General features: G+C 44.0%; 1 protein-coding gene across 2 annotated transcripts in view; it reads right to left on the bottom strand.

Annotated features, from left to right (window-relative positions):
- The window catches only part of KIF25 (kinesin family member 25), a 133,481-nt gene that overhangs the window by 16,016 nt on the left and 98,611 nt on the right, over positions 1 to 18,854 (bottom strand). For both annotated transcript variants that reach the window (XM_077486588.1, XM_077486589.1), the window contains exon 10: positions 3,002 to 3,139. In XM_077486588.1, coding sequence (XP_077342714.1) covers positions 3,002 to 3,139 — 138 coding nt within the window. The remainder of the gene's footprint in view (positions 1 to 3,001; positions 3,140 to 18,854) is intronic.

Raw genomic sequence — 18,854 nt, forward strand, 5'->3', positions numbered from 1 at the left:
CTGGCAGGGGGCAGATGAGCTGGCCCCAACTCGCCGTGATCGGGACTGATGTCCCTCTTACGGCCGCCGGTGATCGGCTTTTTTGTTCTCCTCGCGCTATCAGCGCGAGGAGGAAAAATGGCCGATTACCGGCTCTGTTGTGATCACATGTCATTGACTGACAGCTGATCATGTGGTAAGGGGTCGGGATCGATCCCTTGCTCCGATCTGTGATCAGGCGAGTCTCATAGACTCGCTGATCACAGGGCGCACAGGCCGCTCATGCACGGGACGACGTCAATAGACGTCGTCCCGGAAAAGCAGGTCCGCGCTGTAGCCGTCATTCGGCTATAGCGTGGATCTCAAGCGGTTAAAGGGGAGATTTACTAAAACTGGTGCACACAGAATCTGGGGCAGCTGTGCATAATAACCAATCACATTCCAGGTTTTATTGTCAAAGTTTAATTGAGCAAGTTGAAGTAAAAAGCTTATTGGCTACCAAGCACAGTTGCACCAGATTCTGCACACTCTAGTTTTAGTACATCAAGTCCCCTAAACATAAAGAGCAGAAAGTATGACTATTGAAAGATTTTCCCCTCAATTTCTGTTTTAGTGGCAACTCAAAGCTTTGGTTTTACCCTCACTTTCATTCCTGGGGATATCGGTGATCAGGTCAGTTAGGGAGGGTGAATCTCCCTAAGGCCCCTTTCACATGAGCGCCTCTGTTAAGTAGGATCTGCTTGCTCAGAGAAGGATCTCTCCACTGATTCCCCCTGAGTAGATGACAGGTCTGTGCCGCTCTGATATGTAGAGCGTACAGGGACACAGTGGACACAGCCCGCTCTAGATGGAAACAGACCACCTGCCCATTTCCATCCAAAAGCCATTCAATCTGATCCGCCAGATGAATGGAGAATTGGCCATCCATCTGTTTTTGGTGGACAGAATCAGATTGGATGGCGGCTTGTGTCTGCGGACATGTCCGCTGACAACCGCGCTCCATAGAAGAGATTGGATGGTCCGATCAGGTCCGCCTTAAAAACTGACAGGCGAGACTGATCAGATCGCCCATGTTAAAGGGGCCTAAAGGGGGGGAGGGGCATGTATCTGTTTTTTGTGTTTTATCTTTTGCGGTTTCATATTTTAAGTCAATACATTTGCTGGCTGCTTCTGATACTACACTGACCCATTTATGGCACCCATAGATAAGACATTTTCTTTTTTTTTTGTGAGCCTAAGGCCCCTTTCACACGGACGAATAGAATGGTGCTTTTAGCTGCAGATTTTCTAGTTGTCTACCGCAGCTAAAAGCACACAATGCTTTCCTATGGCCCCATTCCCACACAGTGTTTAGCTGCGATTTCGTTACATGCGGTTTGGTGCGAATAGAAATAGAATTGAATGCGTCCAGTTGCGATGTAGCGCAGCTATATGCACATAACCGCAGGTAATTGCAGTCTTTTGTGTCAACTGCGGATAGCAGCATGAGAAGGGATTCAAGGGAGCAAAAAAAAATTAAAAATGGTTGCTTTGGGAACGACTATATTAGATAACTGCAGCTGAACGCAACTGCACAGAAACGCACACAAACGCAGGTAATTGCACTGTATAAATGCAGCTGATCGCTGTGTCTGGAGTCTTGAATTTCATAGAAAAAAATAAACATGCTAAACTGTGGCAGAACAGCGGTCGGTGTGAAAGGGGCCTAAAGCTGGGTGGTACACATGGGCCAAATGTAGGGAGACAACAGCCAGTTCAAAAAACAAACAGCCAACCTTCGGCCGTGTGTATGTCAATCTGTCCAACAAAAGATGGCCAGAACACAATAGCTCAGTGGAGGAGAGCGCTGAACTAACCTTGCCTGGCTGGTACAGCGTCTCCGACTGAAGCTGACAGTTTGTTTTTGTTCAACCCACAGGGTGGAATGAAAAAAATGAATAGTGTGTACCTACCACTGGCAAATCTGGGGTAGATTATTAGGGTGACCTCTTTTCATGGAGAATGAACTGCTAAATCACCTTGCCACATGCTTTGACTAAGGTGAGTTTTTAGTGGGGAAAGGCAGATTATATGGTTCAGGATTCTATACTCTAGTTCAAAAGATTTATTTGTTTTAGAAATAATAAATAACAACAAATACAGAATATTTGACAAAACAAAAATATTAAAATATAACATTAAAGTATAGATGTTTTATAAAAATAAATACATAAATAAATAAATATGTAAATAAATAAACACACTAAAACAAGAGAGGGTTACTCTATCATTTACAACCTATGGAGATGTATGCAAATTATAATAAACTACAGTTATCTAAATAAAAAAGAATAAAATAACAAGGAGGAATAATAAACACTCCGAAAAGGGTGTGGTTGTTATATAAGCTAGAGAAGACTAGAGTATAATGTTGTTTATATCTGAAATGTCAGGAGCTCAATAAACTGGAAAAGACAGAAATATATCTATTTTACATATTTGAAATAAACGAAATCCTGACCTCAGGTATACTTCTATATGGATAACAAATACTGTAGTATAAGGAAAGTTTTTTTTTAAAGAAGCATGGAAGAAAAAATGGTAAAAGGAAATGAGGACAGAAAGGAGGGGGAGAGATAACTACTTAACTCCAGGGGTAGATTATAGTATATATAGCTAAATATCATACCAGAAAGAGAGAGAGAAAAAAATTTAATTACCATGACAAGAATATTCGATTAACAAAATTATCTGACATGTAGTATCTAATCCATGGTCTCCATATGCTGTTGAATTTTGACAGACGATTCTTATCTAAAGCGTCCATTTTGGCATGTATGAAAGATTGGTTCATTCTATTTTTGGTTTCTGAAATATTCACAACAGATGTTTTCCATGCATTGGCCACTGTCTGTTTTGCGGCTATCAGAAACGTGAAGGATTCTATACTCTGATATCTAATGTGTTGCAGTTTTATGATTCGGGTTATCAGGATTTAGTCACTGATAGATTTTGCATCCACAAACAGAATATAATGTTTTACCTAAACAGCTCTTCTGCTGCTCTTGGGATAATTCCAAGTTCTGTGTGGTTTTCTCTTTCACATTCAGAATGGGGTCCCATCATCGTGTACGTTTTTCCACTTCCAGTTTGTCCATATGCCATAATGCAAACATTGTAGCTAAAGAATTAATTGAAGGCATATTGTAGGTAAATCGAGGTCACACATCAGACAGTAAACTAAACAATGATCATAAAGCTTTCCAACATTTACCACTACATGGGTTACCATTGCTTAAAGTGATTGTAAAGGATCGTTTTATTTTTTTTAAATAACAAACATATCATACTTACCTCCACTGTGCAGCTTTTTTTGCACAGAGTGGCCCCAAACATCCTCTTCTGGGGTCCCCACATCAGATAACCTCCTAGGAGAAACGCTGCGGTCACGCACCAAAGTCCAGCATTTGTGTCCACAGACACAAATGCTGGACTCAGACTCTGAATGGAATGCACTGAGGTGAAAAACCACAAAGGTTTACAACCCCTTTAAAGCAGAGGTCCACCCCAAAAAAAAAAAAAAAAAAAATCCGTAAACAGGCTCTTTAAATTGAAAAAAAAAAAATTGAAAAAAAATTATTTTTACTTACCTGTTGCTAGGCAGTCTTCCTAATCTGCCACTTCCTTCTCTGCAGAGCTGTTCCTTCTCTTTATCCCTCATGTGGTGTTCTGGGAAATTGGGTGCGCTGTCTTCTGATACCTGTGGGTATCCCGGAAGACAGCCGCCCATTCACAAAGTGCCGTGCGACTCACGCATGCGCAGTAGAAACCGGGCAGTGAAGCAGCAAGGCTCCACTGCCTGTTTCCCTTAGATAGAATGGCAGTGCCGGCACCCGATCCAATTGACGGGCTCCCTGGACAGGTAAGTGCGCTTATTAAAAGTCAGCAGCTACAGTGTTTGTAGCTGCTGATTTAAAAAAATAATTCAGCTGGAACAGCGCTTTAAGTGCTTTTGTAATGCTAGTTGCCTGGTTAATTTTGGCTTCTGTGCTTGAGTCATTGATCTGAAAAAGGTATGCAGTAAGTGAAGTAAGTGTGAAGTTTGAAATTCTGATCTGTTCTTCTGAGTTTTAGATATTTTAGATATTTCTTGGACCTACAGGTAAGCCTTAATCTAGGCTTATCTGTAGGTCAAAGTGGTTTGTAAGGGTTTACAACCACTGTGAAGATATAAATCCACTTTGTGTGCACCAAATGCCTTTACAAACCCAGATATTAGCATCTAAAAGCAGCAGTGACATCATTGACATATAGCCTGTGCAGAGATCCGAGCAGGCCCTCCACTACAGACTGGCTGCAGAAAACTACAGGAGGGGACAGAGTTACCTTGCATAAGAAGAGAGCAGAAGTGAGCTGTCTTTCTTATTACATAAAGCTCCTGCACAAAGGCAAAGTTAAAGATTGGATTACAGCACAGATCTGAAAGAAGGACATAAATCACACCAAGGTTCAAGTATTAATATACATACTGCTTGTATTTAGTAAAAATTAGCTAATCCCAGGATTCAGGTTTAACCACTTGCCGACCAGCCGCCGCAGTTTTACTGGGAGGCCACTGGGTGAAATGACCTTATGGAACGTTGTTTCGCCCTGTGACTACTAGGGGTGTGCACACGCAGCCCGGAGCCGATGCGAGTGCCCAGCAGTCGCAATCACTGAGAACCGGGATCTGTGTATGTAAACACACAGTTTCCGGTTATCTGAGGGGAGAAGTGACTGATCGTCTGTTCGTACAAAGTATGAACAGCGATCTGTCATCTTCCCTAGACAGTCCCCCCTTTCAGTTAAAACACAGAGAGGAAACACATTTAACCCCTTGATCGTCCCCTAGTGGTTAACCCCTTCCCTACCAGTGACATTTTTACAGTAATCAGTGCATTTTTATAGCAGTATAAATGCCAGTGTCTCAAAAATGGGTCAAAATTGCCTGATGTGTCTGTCATAATGTCGCAGTCCTGATAAAAATCGCTGATCATTACTAGTACTCATTTACTACCCTGTTTCCCCCGAAAATAAGACCTATCGTGATTGTCGGTGATGGCTGCAATATAAGCCCTACCCCCCAAATAAGCCCTACCTTGTTTCCCCAAAAATAAGCACTACCTTGAAAATAAGACCTACAAGGACTTTAGCTAGGGCTTATTTAGGGGGGGGGGGGGTAGGGCTTATATTGCAGCCATCGCCAACAATCACGCTAGGTCTTATTTTGGGGGAAACAGGGTAGTACTATTACTATTAAAAAATAAATGAATAATAAAAATGCCATAAAACTATCCCCTATTTTGTAGATGCTATAACTTTTGCACAAACCAATCAATATATGCTTATTGCAATTTTTTTTTACTAAAAATATGTAGAATAGAATAGAATAATAGAATATGAAGAATAAATATTGACCTAAACTTTTATATATATATTTTTGGGGGATATTAATTTTAGCAAAAAGTAAAAAATATTGAGTTTTTTCAAAATTGACACTCTTTTTTTGTTTATAGCGCAAAAAATAAAAACCACAGAGGTGATCAAATACCATGAAAAGAAAGCTCTATTGGTGGGAAAAAAAGGACATCAATTTTGTTTGGGTGCAACGACGCATGACAACGCAATTATCAGTTAAAGCAACGCAGTGCCGAACCGCAAAAAGTGCTCTGGTTAGGAAGGGGGTAAAATCTTCCAGGGCTGAAGTGGTTAAATGTATTTATTACAGATATTTATAAGTACTAACAGTACATGCAGCACTTCTACACACTGTACGTTTACATCAGTCCCTGCCTTCAAGGAGCTTACAATCTAAGGTCCCTATCTGATATACTGGGGACAGTTTGGAAATCAGCTAATTAAGCTAACATGTTTACACTGATCGCTGTAAAAATTCCAATGGTCCCAAAAATGTGTCAAAATTGTCTGACATGTCCACCATAATATCGGTTTCCGAAAAAAATCGCAGATTGCCGCCATTACTAGTAAAAAAAAAATTATAATAAAAAAGCCATAAAACTATCCTCTATTTTGTAGATGTTATAACTTTTGCGCAAACCAATCAGTATATGCTTATTGCATTTTTTTTACCAAACATATGTAGAAGAATACATATCCGCCTAAACTGAGGAAAAAATATATTTTTTTATATATTTTTGGGGATATTTATTACAGCAAAAAGTAATAAATATTGTTTTTTTTTTCAAAATTGTTGCTTTTTTTGTTTATAGAGCAAAAAATAAAACCACAGAGGTGATCAAATACCACCAAAAGAAAGCTCTATTTCTGGGGAAAAAAAGGACGCCAATTTTGTTTGGATGCAACGTCGCACGACCGCACACTTATCAGTTAAAGCAACGCAGTGCCAAATCGCGAAAAGCGCTCTGGTCAGGAAGGGGGTAAAATCGTACGGGCAGAAGCGGTTAGACATGGTGGGTGCATCAAACGGGAAAGAGAGCAACAATTGCTTATGCTTCTTCATAAGCTACATGAAGTTGAATCGAACATAAATGAACACTTATAGCCTCACTGGAAAAGGAACTATTGTCTCTTTACGGCAAACAGTGGATCAAACACATTATAGGGCTAAAGCGGCACTTCAATTCTGCTGGAAACTTACTTACGAATCTGGCAATAAGTGTGGGAAATTATTAGCTGAAGTGGTCAGAAATCACAGACTTAGTACATGAGTGCCCCAAATCGTAGCTCCCTCGGGCCAAAAAAAAGGCATTCCCACCCAGATTGCACAGGAATTCAGGGAATATTATTCTTCCCTATACAATCTCCCAGTGGGGTCACCCAATAAAGCAGCAATGGAGGATTACATTACTTTGTCCTGACTTCCCAAACTCCCCGCAGAGGTGGGTGCGGAGCTGGATGCCCCCATTACCCTAGAGGAACTACAAAGAGCAGGATGAAACCTGGCAAAGCCCTGGGCCCTGATGGTATAACCAATCCCTTCTGACACTTCTAGGACCTTATATAGTGAAGCTATTCAACGCCCTTACTGAGGGAGTGCACATCCATAGAGACACCCTGAAGGCCCACATATCCCTTATACCTAATGAAGGTAAAGATCCATCCACATGCAGTAGCTATAGACCCATTTCCCTTCTGAATATAGATCTCACCTTTTTACGAAGATTCTGGTCAACAGATTAGCTCAACACATGCAGGAGATCAGGTAGGTTTTATCCCCTCAAGAGAGGCTAGAGACAATACCACCAAAGTGCTCAACCTAATTCATGTTGCCTCTGTGACTAAGACACCATGCATCTTTCTCAGCATGAGAAAAGCTTTCAACTGTGTCAATTGGGAATTTGTGTCCTCTATACTTAAGCACATTGGGAAACAAAATGCTTCAACAGATCTCAAACATTTACTCCGCATTAACGTCTTAGGTTAAAGCTAATGATGTCCTCTCGGATCTCTTCCCTATCAGAAATGGCACCAGACAGGGATGTCCACTCCCTCTTTAGTTTACCCTATCATGAGAACCCTTTCTTTGTACAAGACGCTCAAACCCGGACATATCGGGAATAATCATAGGTAACTCCCAATACAAGATCTCAGCCTATGCCGATGACCTCCTTTTTTCCTTAACTAACCCTGTGGTGTCCCTCCCAAATCTTCTTAGAGAGTTTGACAGATATGGAACACAGTCTAATCTAAAAATGTATTTCAATAAATAGTGTCATAGTTAGTAAGGTTGAATAAAGACACCAGTCCATCCAGTTGAACCTGAGTGAGTGTCTACAATTGTCCCTATTCCTGTACATTGCACACTCACATCGGTACCTACCCTCAATGAGCCCACAATCCAAGGTCCCAATTCATATACTAGGGCCAATTTTGGACAGTAGCCAATTAACCTACCAGCACCGTGATAGAGAGCACTGACACCAGCACCGAGATAGAGAGCACTGACACCAGCACCATGATAGAGAGCACCGACACCAGCACCGAGATAGAGCGCACTGACACCACACCAGCACCGTGTTAGAGAGCACTGACACCAGCACCGTGATAGAGAGCACTGACACCAGCACCGTGATAGAGAGCACTGACACCAGCACCGTGATAGAGAGCACTGACACCAGCACCGTGATAGAGAGCACTGGCACCAGCACCGTGATAGAGAGCAATGACACCAGCACCAGGATAGAGAGCACCGACACCAGCACCATGATAGAGAGCACTGACACCAGCACCATGATAGAGAGCACTGACACCAGCATTGTGATAATGACCACTGACACCAGCACCGTGATAGTGAGCACTGACACCAGCACCGAGATAGAGAGCACTGAAACCACACCAGCACCGAGATAGAGAGAGAGCACTGACACCAGCACCGAGATAGAGAGCACTGACAGCAACACTGATACCAGCAACTCGCTGCAGGACCCAAAAATATGACAGCACTCAACCTCTTCAAACAGCAGGGTACGGGCATAAAGTACGGTGTGCTTTTTTTGTACAAGGAAGTGAGCCAAAGGTAGAAAAAAGGTCTGTGTGCTCGATTAAATAAATCGTTTATAGAGTTATGCATATACATGGTCTACTGGTCACATGTGTTGAATTCCTCCGAGATCCATGCCTCATTAATTTTTATAAATGTGAGGTAGTCAACACTGTCATGAGCTAGGCGAGTGCGCTTATCGGTCACAATCCCCCCTGCTGTGCTGAACGTCCTTTCGGACAGGACACTGGACAAGGGGCAAGCCAACAGTTCCATTGCAAATTGGGCAAGCTCTGGCCAGAGGTCAAGCCTGCCCACCCAGCAGTCCAGGGGTTCATCACTCCTCAGAGCGTCCACATCGGCTGTTAACACGATGTAGTTGGACACCTGCCTGTCTAGGCGTTCCCTGATGCTGGATCCGGATGAGACCTGTCGATGGGTCGGCTTAAAGAATGACCTCATATCAGAAGTCACCAACACATCTTCAAACTGCCCTCTTCTTGCAGGCGCTGTTGTATTGGTACCCGCAACTCTTTCTCTGGGAGTGGGAATTCCTCCTCTGCCAGCGCACGCAAAAGCAGAATGCAGAATTTCTCAAAGTAATGCCTGGAAGTGCTCCATTCTGTAAGCCCTCTGTGACAGTGGTAACATTTCCGCCATTTTGTGTTTGTACCGGGGGTCCAAGTACGTTTCCACCCAGTACTGGTCCTTGACCTTTATGCTTTTTATACGGGGGTCCCTGTTAAAACACTGGAGCATGAAGGCCCCCATTTGCATTAAACTGGAAGCGGTGTGGTGGCCTGGCTCCTGCTCATCATCCAGGATAATGTCGTCCTCCTCGTTCTGCTCTCCCCATCCACGCACAACAAGGATCCCAGAAAGGTTTAAAGCATGCTCTTCTTGCTCCTCCTCCTCTGCCCCGGCACCATCCTCCTCCTCCTCCTCTTCAGACAGAGTAGCCCCCCTGGGAATTCATCCAGCATTGCGACTTCCTCATCTTCCTGCTCCTGCTCCTCCACGGCTTGATCAATGACACAACGCAATGCACACTCCATAAAGAAGGCATAAGGTACGATGTCACTGATGGTGCCATGGCTGCGACTGACCAGTTTGGTGATCTCATCAAGAAGTCTGCATGCATCGCGCATGAGTAGCCACTGGCACGCTGAAAAAAACCAAGCTCCCCAGAACCTGTTCTGGCGCAGAGTTCATACAGGTAGTCGTTAACTGCACGTTTCTGCTGGAGCAGCCAATCAAGCATATAGAAGGTTAAGTTCCATCGCGTCGGGCAATCGCAAATAAGACATCTGACCGGCAGATTACGTCGCCGCTGAATGTCAGCAAGGCGAGCCATGGCCGTGTAAGATCTTCTGAAATGGGCCGAGATTTTCCTTGCCTGCCGCAAGATGTCCTGGACCCCAGGGTATTTGACAACAAACCACTGCACGACCAAGTTTAAGACGTGTGCCATGTATGGCACGTGCGTAATTTTGCCCTGTTTCAATGCGCTAAGCAGATTGGCACCGTTGTCACACACCACTTTACCAACTGTCAAATTGAGCGGTGTTAGCCACTGATCTGCCTGTGAACGCAAAGCTGAAAGAAGTGCAGGGCCAGTGCGGCTCTTGGCTTCCAGGCACAACAGATGCAGTACAGCATGGCAACGTCTCACCTGGCATGGCAATAGGTTCTGGGGAGCTTGGGCGATGCAGCGGAAGAGACGCTAGCAGCGGAAAAGGAAGAGGCAGGCCTGCATGCAATCCATGGCAGTAAAACCAAATCTACATGGGTGCCACGGGTTACATGCTTGACAGCCGTCAGAAGGTTCACCCAGTGGGCAGTAAAAGTTATATACCTTCCCTGCCCGTGTTTGCTAGACCACGTGTCTGTGATCAGATGTATCTTGGCATTGACACTGTGTGCCAGAGATACATTCACTTGCCGCTGAACATGGCCATATAGCTCTGGGATGCCCTTCTGTGAGAAATACTTCTTTCCTGGGACCTTCCATTGTGGTGTTCCAATGGCCACAAATTTTCAAAAGTCCTCTGAGTCCACCAGTTTATATGGCAGTATTTGGCGGGCTATCAGTTCTGACAAGCCAGCCGTTAACCGTTGGGCAAGAGGGTTATCCGGCGTCATCATTTTTTTACGCTCGAACATTTGGCCCACGGAAGCCTGCCTTTTTCCAGAAAAACTTGAGGATGGCATGATGGAAGGTGGAGTGGAGGATAATTGTGAGGAAAGAGAAGGTGAGAGCCTGGAGTGTGGCTTTGTGTGTTCCTTTGCTCCCACTGGGCTCGTGTTGGCAGCTCATGTGCCTTCTTAAGGCGGTCGTCCCTAGGTGAGTGTTGGGCTTACCGCGGCTTATGCGTTGACTGCAAAGGCTGCAGATGGCAACACTATTGTCAACAGAGCCCACACTGCGGAGCCATGTGCCGGCATCCTGGGAGCGCCAGGTGTGACCGTAAATGGTTGATGCCTCGCTCCTGATACATTAGCAGTCTGCTTTGTCCCTCCTGTGCAATCTAAGTTCTTCCTGCTTCTCCTCCCTATCTGCTGGTCCATATCTCCCTCTGAACTCCCCTCCTTTTACTCTCTTGTGGCCACCCACGTGACATCACTAGACATGTCATCATCAACACCACCTTCCCCACTGCTATAATTAGAGATCTCGGAGTAGGTAGCAACAGTTGTTGATACCTCCTCTTCCTGATCCAATGCCAAGAGTGGCTGCGCGTCGGCAATGTCTTGTGATGGATTGGAAAATAATTCCTGTGACTCAAGAGGAGGGTATATGGTGGTGGTGGTGTTGGTGGTAGTGTTTTTGGGGGTGCACACAGCAGAGAGTAAAGAAGAGGGTGCAGATCGTGAGGATGGTGCAGAAGAGTAAGGCTGAGTGAGCCACTCAACCAAGTCTGGTGCGTCCTTTGACGTAGTCGCACGCACCTTCTGCAATTTGCCACTTTGGCTCAAGTCTATTGCTCCTACCCTACTCCTACCATCCCTGCAGAAGGGCCTGCCTCTTTCCCTGCCTGTCATTTTTTAAATGACCCTGTGACAAAAGTCTCTAGAGAAGTGCAGTATGTATGTGGAAGAAGGTATATAACACCCGGCTTCAATCTGTCATTTTTGGGGGCCACTGGTCTATCACACCAGTTATAATACTTTTTTTTTTATTGCGTTTGTCACTCTTTGTAGTATCGCTGCAGAACTGCTCAGCAGTCACAATGCTGCACAGTGGAAATGCACTATACTATGCTTTCTATATGTGCAAGTATTTTATACGTGTATTACATCCCTATATACTGCACACCAAATAGTACACACCTATACCAGTCCTTAAAAGGACCTTTGTGGACCTAATAGTAGCTAGATAATATCAAGTGTCTAGATTTGCAGACTGTCCCTGCTCCAAAAACCAAACTGTCCCTCCCTACACTGAGAAACAACAGCTGCAGAATCGGTCAGCAGCACAGCAGTGCAGTGCTCTATAATCTGCTTTCTATATTTGAAAGAAAGTATATTATACGTGTACAACCCTATATACTGTACACCTATACCAGTTATTAAAAGGACCCTTGTGGACCTAGTAGCTAGTGATTTGCAGACTGTCCCTGCTCCAAACACCAAACTGTCCCTCAGTCCCTACACTGATAAAAAAACAGCTGCAGAATCGGGCAGCAATCAGCTCAGCAGCACAGCAGTCAAGTATAATAGGCTTTCTATATTTGAAAGAAAGTATATTATACGTGTACAACCCTATATACTGTACACCTATAAAAGGACCTTTGTGGACCTAGTAGTTAGTGATTTGCAGACTGTCCCTGCTCCAAACACCTAACTGTCCCTCAGTCCCTACACTGATAAAAGACAGCTGCAGAATCGGGCAGCAATCAGATCAGCAGTCAAGTATAATATGCTTTCTATAGTTGAAAGAAAGTATATTATACGTGTACAACCCTATATACTGTACACCTATACCAGTCCTTAAAAGGACCTTTGTGGACCTAGTAGCTAGTGATTTGCAGACTGTCCCTGCTCCAAACACCAAACTGTCCCTCCCTACACTGATCAAAGACAGCTGCAGAATCAGTCAGCAAGCACTCAGCAGCACAGCAGTCAGCAGTGCACCATAATATACTTGAAAGAAAGTATATTCTAAGTTTATTACAACCCTATATACTGTACACCTATACCAGTCCTTAAAAGGACCTTTGTGGACCTAATAGTAATAGCTAGTGATTAAACTGACTATCCCTGCTCCACACAGCATTCTGTCCCTACACCGACAAAAGACAGAATGTAAAATGGCCACCAGATCAGGTCTATTTATAAGGTAGGGGGTATGTCCAATTGTCCATGTGCTGAAATGTCTCAATTGGCTGTCCTGTACCCCATAGTGGATGTGTCATGGGTCAAAGTTCTTCACAATGTAAACAAATATGGCCGCGCGAACAGCGCAAGAAGTCCGCCGGTTTGGCGAATCGCGAACGAGCAAAATTCGCCACAAACCTACTGCCGAGTGAACCGCAAGGCCACCTCTACTACCTGCATGTCTTTGAAATCTGCATGGATGGGGGTCAACGTAGCCCTGACTAGACTAAGCTCCTCACAATCCCAGTTTAACTTCAAGTGGTCGGACCACGCTCTCAAATATTTAGGGACTCTTTTTCCTGGTGACTTGACAGCACCTTTGAACTTAATTTTCTGCCTCTGTTGATCAAGACTTGATTGCTGCTAGAGGAGTCAACACTCTTGGTTCGGCAGGTGTAACCTCCTTAAAATGTGTATACGCAGAAGTTTCTATTCTTAATTCAAGCACTGCCAGTCAAGATCCCACTCCAATACTTCAAACAAGCACATTCACTTTTTATAAAATTCTTCTGGGCACACTCAAAACCATTTTTTAACAGACGTTATCTTACATTGCCTAAACACCATGGAGGTTTAGTTCTTCCAGACTTACAAAATTATTATTTATCAGTACAACTTGGGAGAATAATTGACTGGAATCAACACTATAAGACCAAACTTTGGATGCAACTAGAACAAGCCCAGACCATTGTTCCGTTGAAAGGGGCTGTGTGTTTTTTTCGACCGGCTACCTCCTGCACTGAAATCCCACCCCATAATGGGCACTACTCTCCATATGAGTTCAATGACTATATTGACAACTTCCCTTTCCACTAGATATTCCTCTCTTTTCCCAACACTGGGTAACCCGATGTTCCCCCCTGGACTTGGGCAATCAGAATATGAGATGCTTCTATCTGCAGTCCAAGACCGTGCCGTGCATTTTTTAGATGGAAATCGGTGGCCCTCCATCCAATCATTGATAAGTGACACCTGCCACTTTCAACTTCCATCCTGGAAAGCGATACGAATACACCATTTCCTGCATTCTCTCTCAATCCTGCTCAATTTTACTGGACTCTGAGGACCTTTGAGGATTACTGTAGGGATGAGGAGGCTTTACCCGAAGTGCTATCCAAAACCTATACTTAGCTTAGCTCACCCTCGGAACACCCAGACTTGTCTTTCTTATAGAGTAGGGAGATTGACATACAAGCTCTTTAAGAGACACCCAAAAACTAAATATAATCAGGTTCTCCTTAAAAACATCAATTTGGATGAAAATGCAAGAATCGAATTATAATATTTTGACCAGGTGGTATTATACACCTCAGTTATTACACAAATACTTCCTGACCACCATTGACCACTGCTTGAGATGCCAGGCAGACAGAGGAACACTTCTCCATACTTTTTTGGTCCTGCCCTCTGCTGAAACATTTTTGGACGAAAGTTTGGACAGTTACTCACACTCACACTTTACAGATCATACCATTCCTGACAATCTAGCTTTCTTTCTGCTCCACGCTACCACAATCCCCCCAAAACGTTATCAAAAATCAATAATGTGACACTTGTTGAATGCCGCAATTCCTGCATTCCTCTACTGTGGAAAAAAACACACCTTTGTCTATTGCCACTTGGTTGAGCAGAGTGGAGGAAATCAAAAAATTAGAAGACTTAGTCCTTACGGCCAAAAATAAACAGGAAAAACATTCTCAGTAATGGAGGCTATGGAATATGTTTATTCTATCTGATGAAGGTGTGCCCCTGCTTGGATCATGAATAGAGAATCAATAATGGCCTTGTTACTATTTGTAGCGGCTACATGTTCAAGGATTCTGGGTCTGAACCCCTTTCTTTATCTTCCCCCTCCCCCCTAACCACATCTTTTATCTTTCATCTACTTACCTACTGCTTTTCTTTCTACTTTTTTTTAAACCATTGTGTTTCTTCCTTTCCCTTTTTTGAATTTTTCAGATTTGATATCTTTCGGGGATCGGGCAGTTCCACAGTGTGTCTTGTTATGGGAACGTTGTGACATTTCTCATCCAATAGCCTATGATACTAACATTGTGTGTCAGACAATGTAGTTAAAAGTGCTACTGCAGGCATCATTGCTATTACAGATATGTGTATCAAATGCTGGGCGTATAGCCTGCTGTTATTGAAGTAATTGCCCATGAACATTTTCTGTTATGGTTGTGAGCTGTACCTTCCCTGAAATTCTTTAAAAAGAAAAAAAAAATGTTATATTTAAAAAAGAAAATGGCAAGACAGGTGACTGGAGGTTTTGTTGTCAGAGTCCCACACACAGACAAACAAGCTTTTGGGTGCAAAAACCTGCAAATGTCTTTTTTATATTTGAATTGTAAAGAAAATATACTGACTTGTCCTATAAACACCAGATGCCTGACTGTTCTGCTAATCACATAATTTGCCCAACAGAATGTGCAGGAGAGGTATTCAGAAGGATGTAAGGATAGGCAATAAATATGTATTAATATTAATAATAGTATTAATATAATAGTAGTAATATAATAATATAGGTATTACAGTACTTATGCTATATGAAAGTGATTGTAAGCAATCACCCTGTCAAGCAACTTATTCCGTTTAAAATAGAAATGAAAGGCAAAACATTTATGTATAGATATAAAACTACATTATAAATAGCTTTTTCCCCTATTTTATAAGTGATCCCACTCCCTCTGTTCTCAGCTGCATAAGAGCTGGGGGGAGGAGAAGCAGCAGTACACTGAGCTTTCCAGTGAAAGGCTGTGCAGGACAAGTTTGATCATTGGATGAGAGCAGGCTGAGTTCCCAACATAGCTAGAGCCATGGTGTGGTCAGTTTTTAATAGGAAAGCAGAGGGACTGGAAGAAACATCAGTGATTTCACATAAAGGAAGCAATACAAAGATAACAGGATACTTTCTCATAAAAGTACATGGTACAGCAGGCACATTTCAGGAATATGAAGTGTCAAGGTAACAAACACATAAAGTAATCTCAAAGGCGTCATAAAACAATAGGTCCATGTTAGTCTGTAGTCTGTTGGGTGCATGCATGAGAGGCAGCTGAAGTTAAATCCACTTTTTGTTCAAAACACCAGTACCTCTGGATCAGTTGTTACATTTCATTGGCCAGTTTTTTCTGCACATTGTGTAAGGCCCTGTGTCTGCAGGTACCAAAAGCTGTTTACAACTCTCCACTTAAATTTTGAGTTACCATAGGGAAAAAAGTATGCCCAATAAATTCATCCAACTACCCAATGAATGCCTCATACTCCCAGATCTTCCTTCTCCACAGCCACTATACATGATAAAATCTCCATAAAGCAGGAGATTATATGTGCCTCCTATATTATTGTGGTCAGAAAAAGAAGCCGAGACTATAATTTCTAACAGTACTAAAACTGTTTCTAACACATTTCTAATAGTGAAAAAGCATATACTTTATAATATTTTTTATCAGATCAAGTCAGATCCACATCTACTGCCCAGGAAATCCCATAATGAAAATGTAAAGAACTTATTTACTTTATATGGAGACATTTTATGAAATTTCCTCGTACTGGAGGGCGCATGCGCGCGATCGCGGAAGATGGCCGCTTAGTCTCCACGCTCCGCGCCACCGGCCGCTAACTCCTCGGTCCTCAGAGCACGTAGGCCAGTCAGACACGCCGGACCGGCAGCCCCAGATTGCGGACACCGGCGGGGACCCGCGGGAATGCATCGGTAGCACGGGGGAAAGCGGAGGTCTCCCAAACAGCGCAAGATGCAGCAAGCAGCAGGGACAGGCAAGATGGCGCCCGAGCCTCCGGAGCCAGACGACACCACAAGGCTCTCCGGGATGGGAGCAGCCTCTCCCCCTGACAGTCAGCAGTTCCCCTCGGATCTGGTAAGCCCTGCACAACATGCTTCCGATGATATGCTAGCCAGATTCCGTTCTATAGTCAGGGATGAGATCTCAGCAGCCTCACGTAAGCTTTCCTCTGATCTCATGCGAGGCCTTAAGGAGCTAGGTCACCGCACAAACCAACTAGAGCAAAGGATGGACTTATCCACCACAGTGCTGGAGGGCCACAAGGATGAGCTAGAAAAGTTGCATACGGAGCTGGAGGGATTGAAGGACAAGTTAGAGGACTCTGAGAACAGGGCCCGCAGGGACAATCTGAGAATCCGCGGTATCCCCGAGGCTGTTACAGATATACAGGGTACAGCTACGGCCTTTTTTCAAGAACTTGCCCCTGAAATCCCCCTGGAGCGATTAGAGTTCGACCGTATACACAGATCCCTGGCTCCAAAGCCCTCGGAAGGCCCCACCAGAGATGTTATTATAAAGCTGCATTATTATCGCACTAAGGAAAGACTCCTACAGGCCGCGAGAGATCGCCAAGACCTCACTTTCCAAAATTACCCCCTACAACTGTTCACGGATCTATCTCCGGTAACGATTGCTAAAAGAAGACTTTTAAAACCCTACCTATTGATCTTGCAGAATCTGGGCATAAAATACAGGTGGGGGTTCCCCTTTAGGTTGTCCTTCACCTATAGGGGACATCAAGTCCAAGCCTCCTCTGTCTCTGACCTGAGACGTCACTTTCAAGAGTTACAGCTAGACCTTCCACCATCTCAAGGGGACCCAGCTGCTCCATCCGCCCATGCCCGGCAAACACAGCCTTCCCGAAAGTCTTCTCAAGCCTCCCTGCATGGATCTCAGGCCCTGCGATCGCTACAAGCCCAACGCTACCAAGATGTCCCCACAGGCTGACATTCCCCCCGTCCATATGCGGGTTATTATTCTTGCGAACGGTCTGCACAGTTTTTTTTTTTTGTTTTGTCCCACTTTACCTGGAGTGGGTGAGGTACCGGTCCTGTCCCGAGCTCTAGCAGCTGTTCTGTGGGGGCTTGATATCGGTATCAAAATATGCATATATATATATATGCAATTTATTTATTTTTTTTGAACTTTTCTAGATGTCTGTGGCGGGCCTCCCCCGGCTCCCCTCCGGGGTTTCCCGGGGGGGGGGGGGGGCGGGGGAGGTCCGTTAGTCAATTGCATTGTTGCGTTAATTTTAAGCTCATGGGCCCTTACAGTTTATGGGGTTTTACTTTGTGTGACCTACTAGTTACTGAGCTTGTCTCAACCCGCTGGTGTTGTTTTAGTACCAGCACTCCGTGTCTGACATTACCATATGTATTCTGTTCTACTTACAGTTAATAGTTATGTAACTTAGTGCTCAAGTTCAATGTTTGTTTTATTGTAATTTTTTTAAGATAGACCGAGTGGGCCAGGTGGACCACTGCGCCCCCCTAGATTCGGTACTTGCGTGGGATTATGGTCCCTCTTAACTTCTGACTTTTTGGTAGGCCACCAGGCCTACGCTTACATGCACAGTTGTGGTTCTTATTACTTCTCTTCCGAGCTTTTTTCGATTCTTCTGTGCTTACTTTTTCTGGCTCTCTTTATATTTCTTCTTATGCTAATACTTCCTATTCTACTCTAACCCTTCTTCTTCTTATTCCTGAGTCCATAGGGGATGCACGCGGAGCCTCTGATAAGCGGTTCTCTGCTTACTCGTTATGACCCTGCGTTGGCTGTCACTGAACGTCCAAGGTATGAATTCACCACCCAAGAGAGTAAAAGTGTTTAAATATCTCGGAAAGCAACACATTGATATCGCGTGTCTCCAAGAAACCCATTTTTCCTCTACTTCACACCCTAACTATTTCGATTCCCAATATCCACAGGTGTTTCAGGCCAATGGTCCGACCAAACAGAGGGGAGTTTTAATTGCCTTTCGCAGGACGGTCCCCTTTCGGTGCGACAAACAGTTAGCAGATCCTGCAGGCAGATATCTTTTGCTTCTGGGCAGCATTCAAGATACGGAAGTTACTATCCTGACCTACTATGCTCCCAATTCTAATCCAGGTCCCTTCTTGTCACATATCTGCTCCCTCTTAGTGTCGCATCAGAAGGGGACCCTGTTGCTGGCGGGGGACTCCAATGTGGCCCTTAATCCCATATTAGACAAG

Source organism: Lithobates pipiens, unplaced genomic scaffold, assembly GCF_037356315.1.
Source record: "Lithobates pipiens isolate NorthernLeopardFrog02 unplaced genomic scaffold, aLitPip1_a1.2 Scaffold_18, whole genome shotgun sequence".
Classification (NCBI taxonomy): Eukaryota; Metazoa; Chordata; class Amphibia; order Anura; family Ranidae; genus Lithobates; species Lithobates pipiens.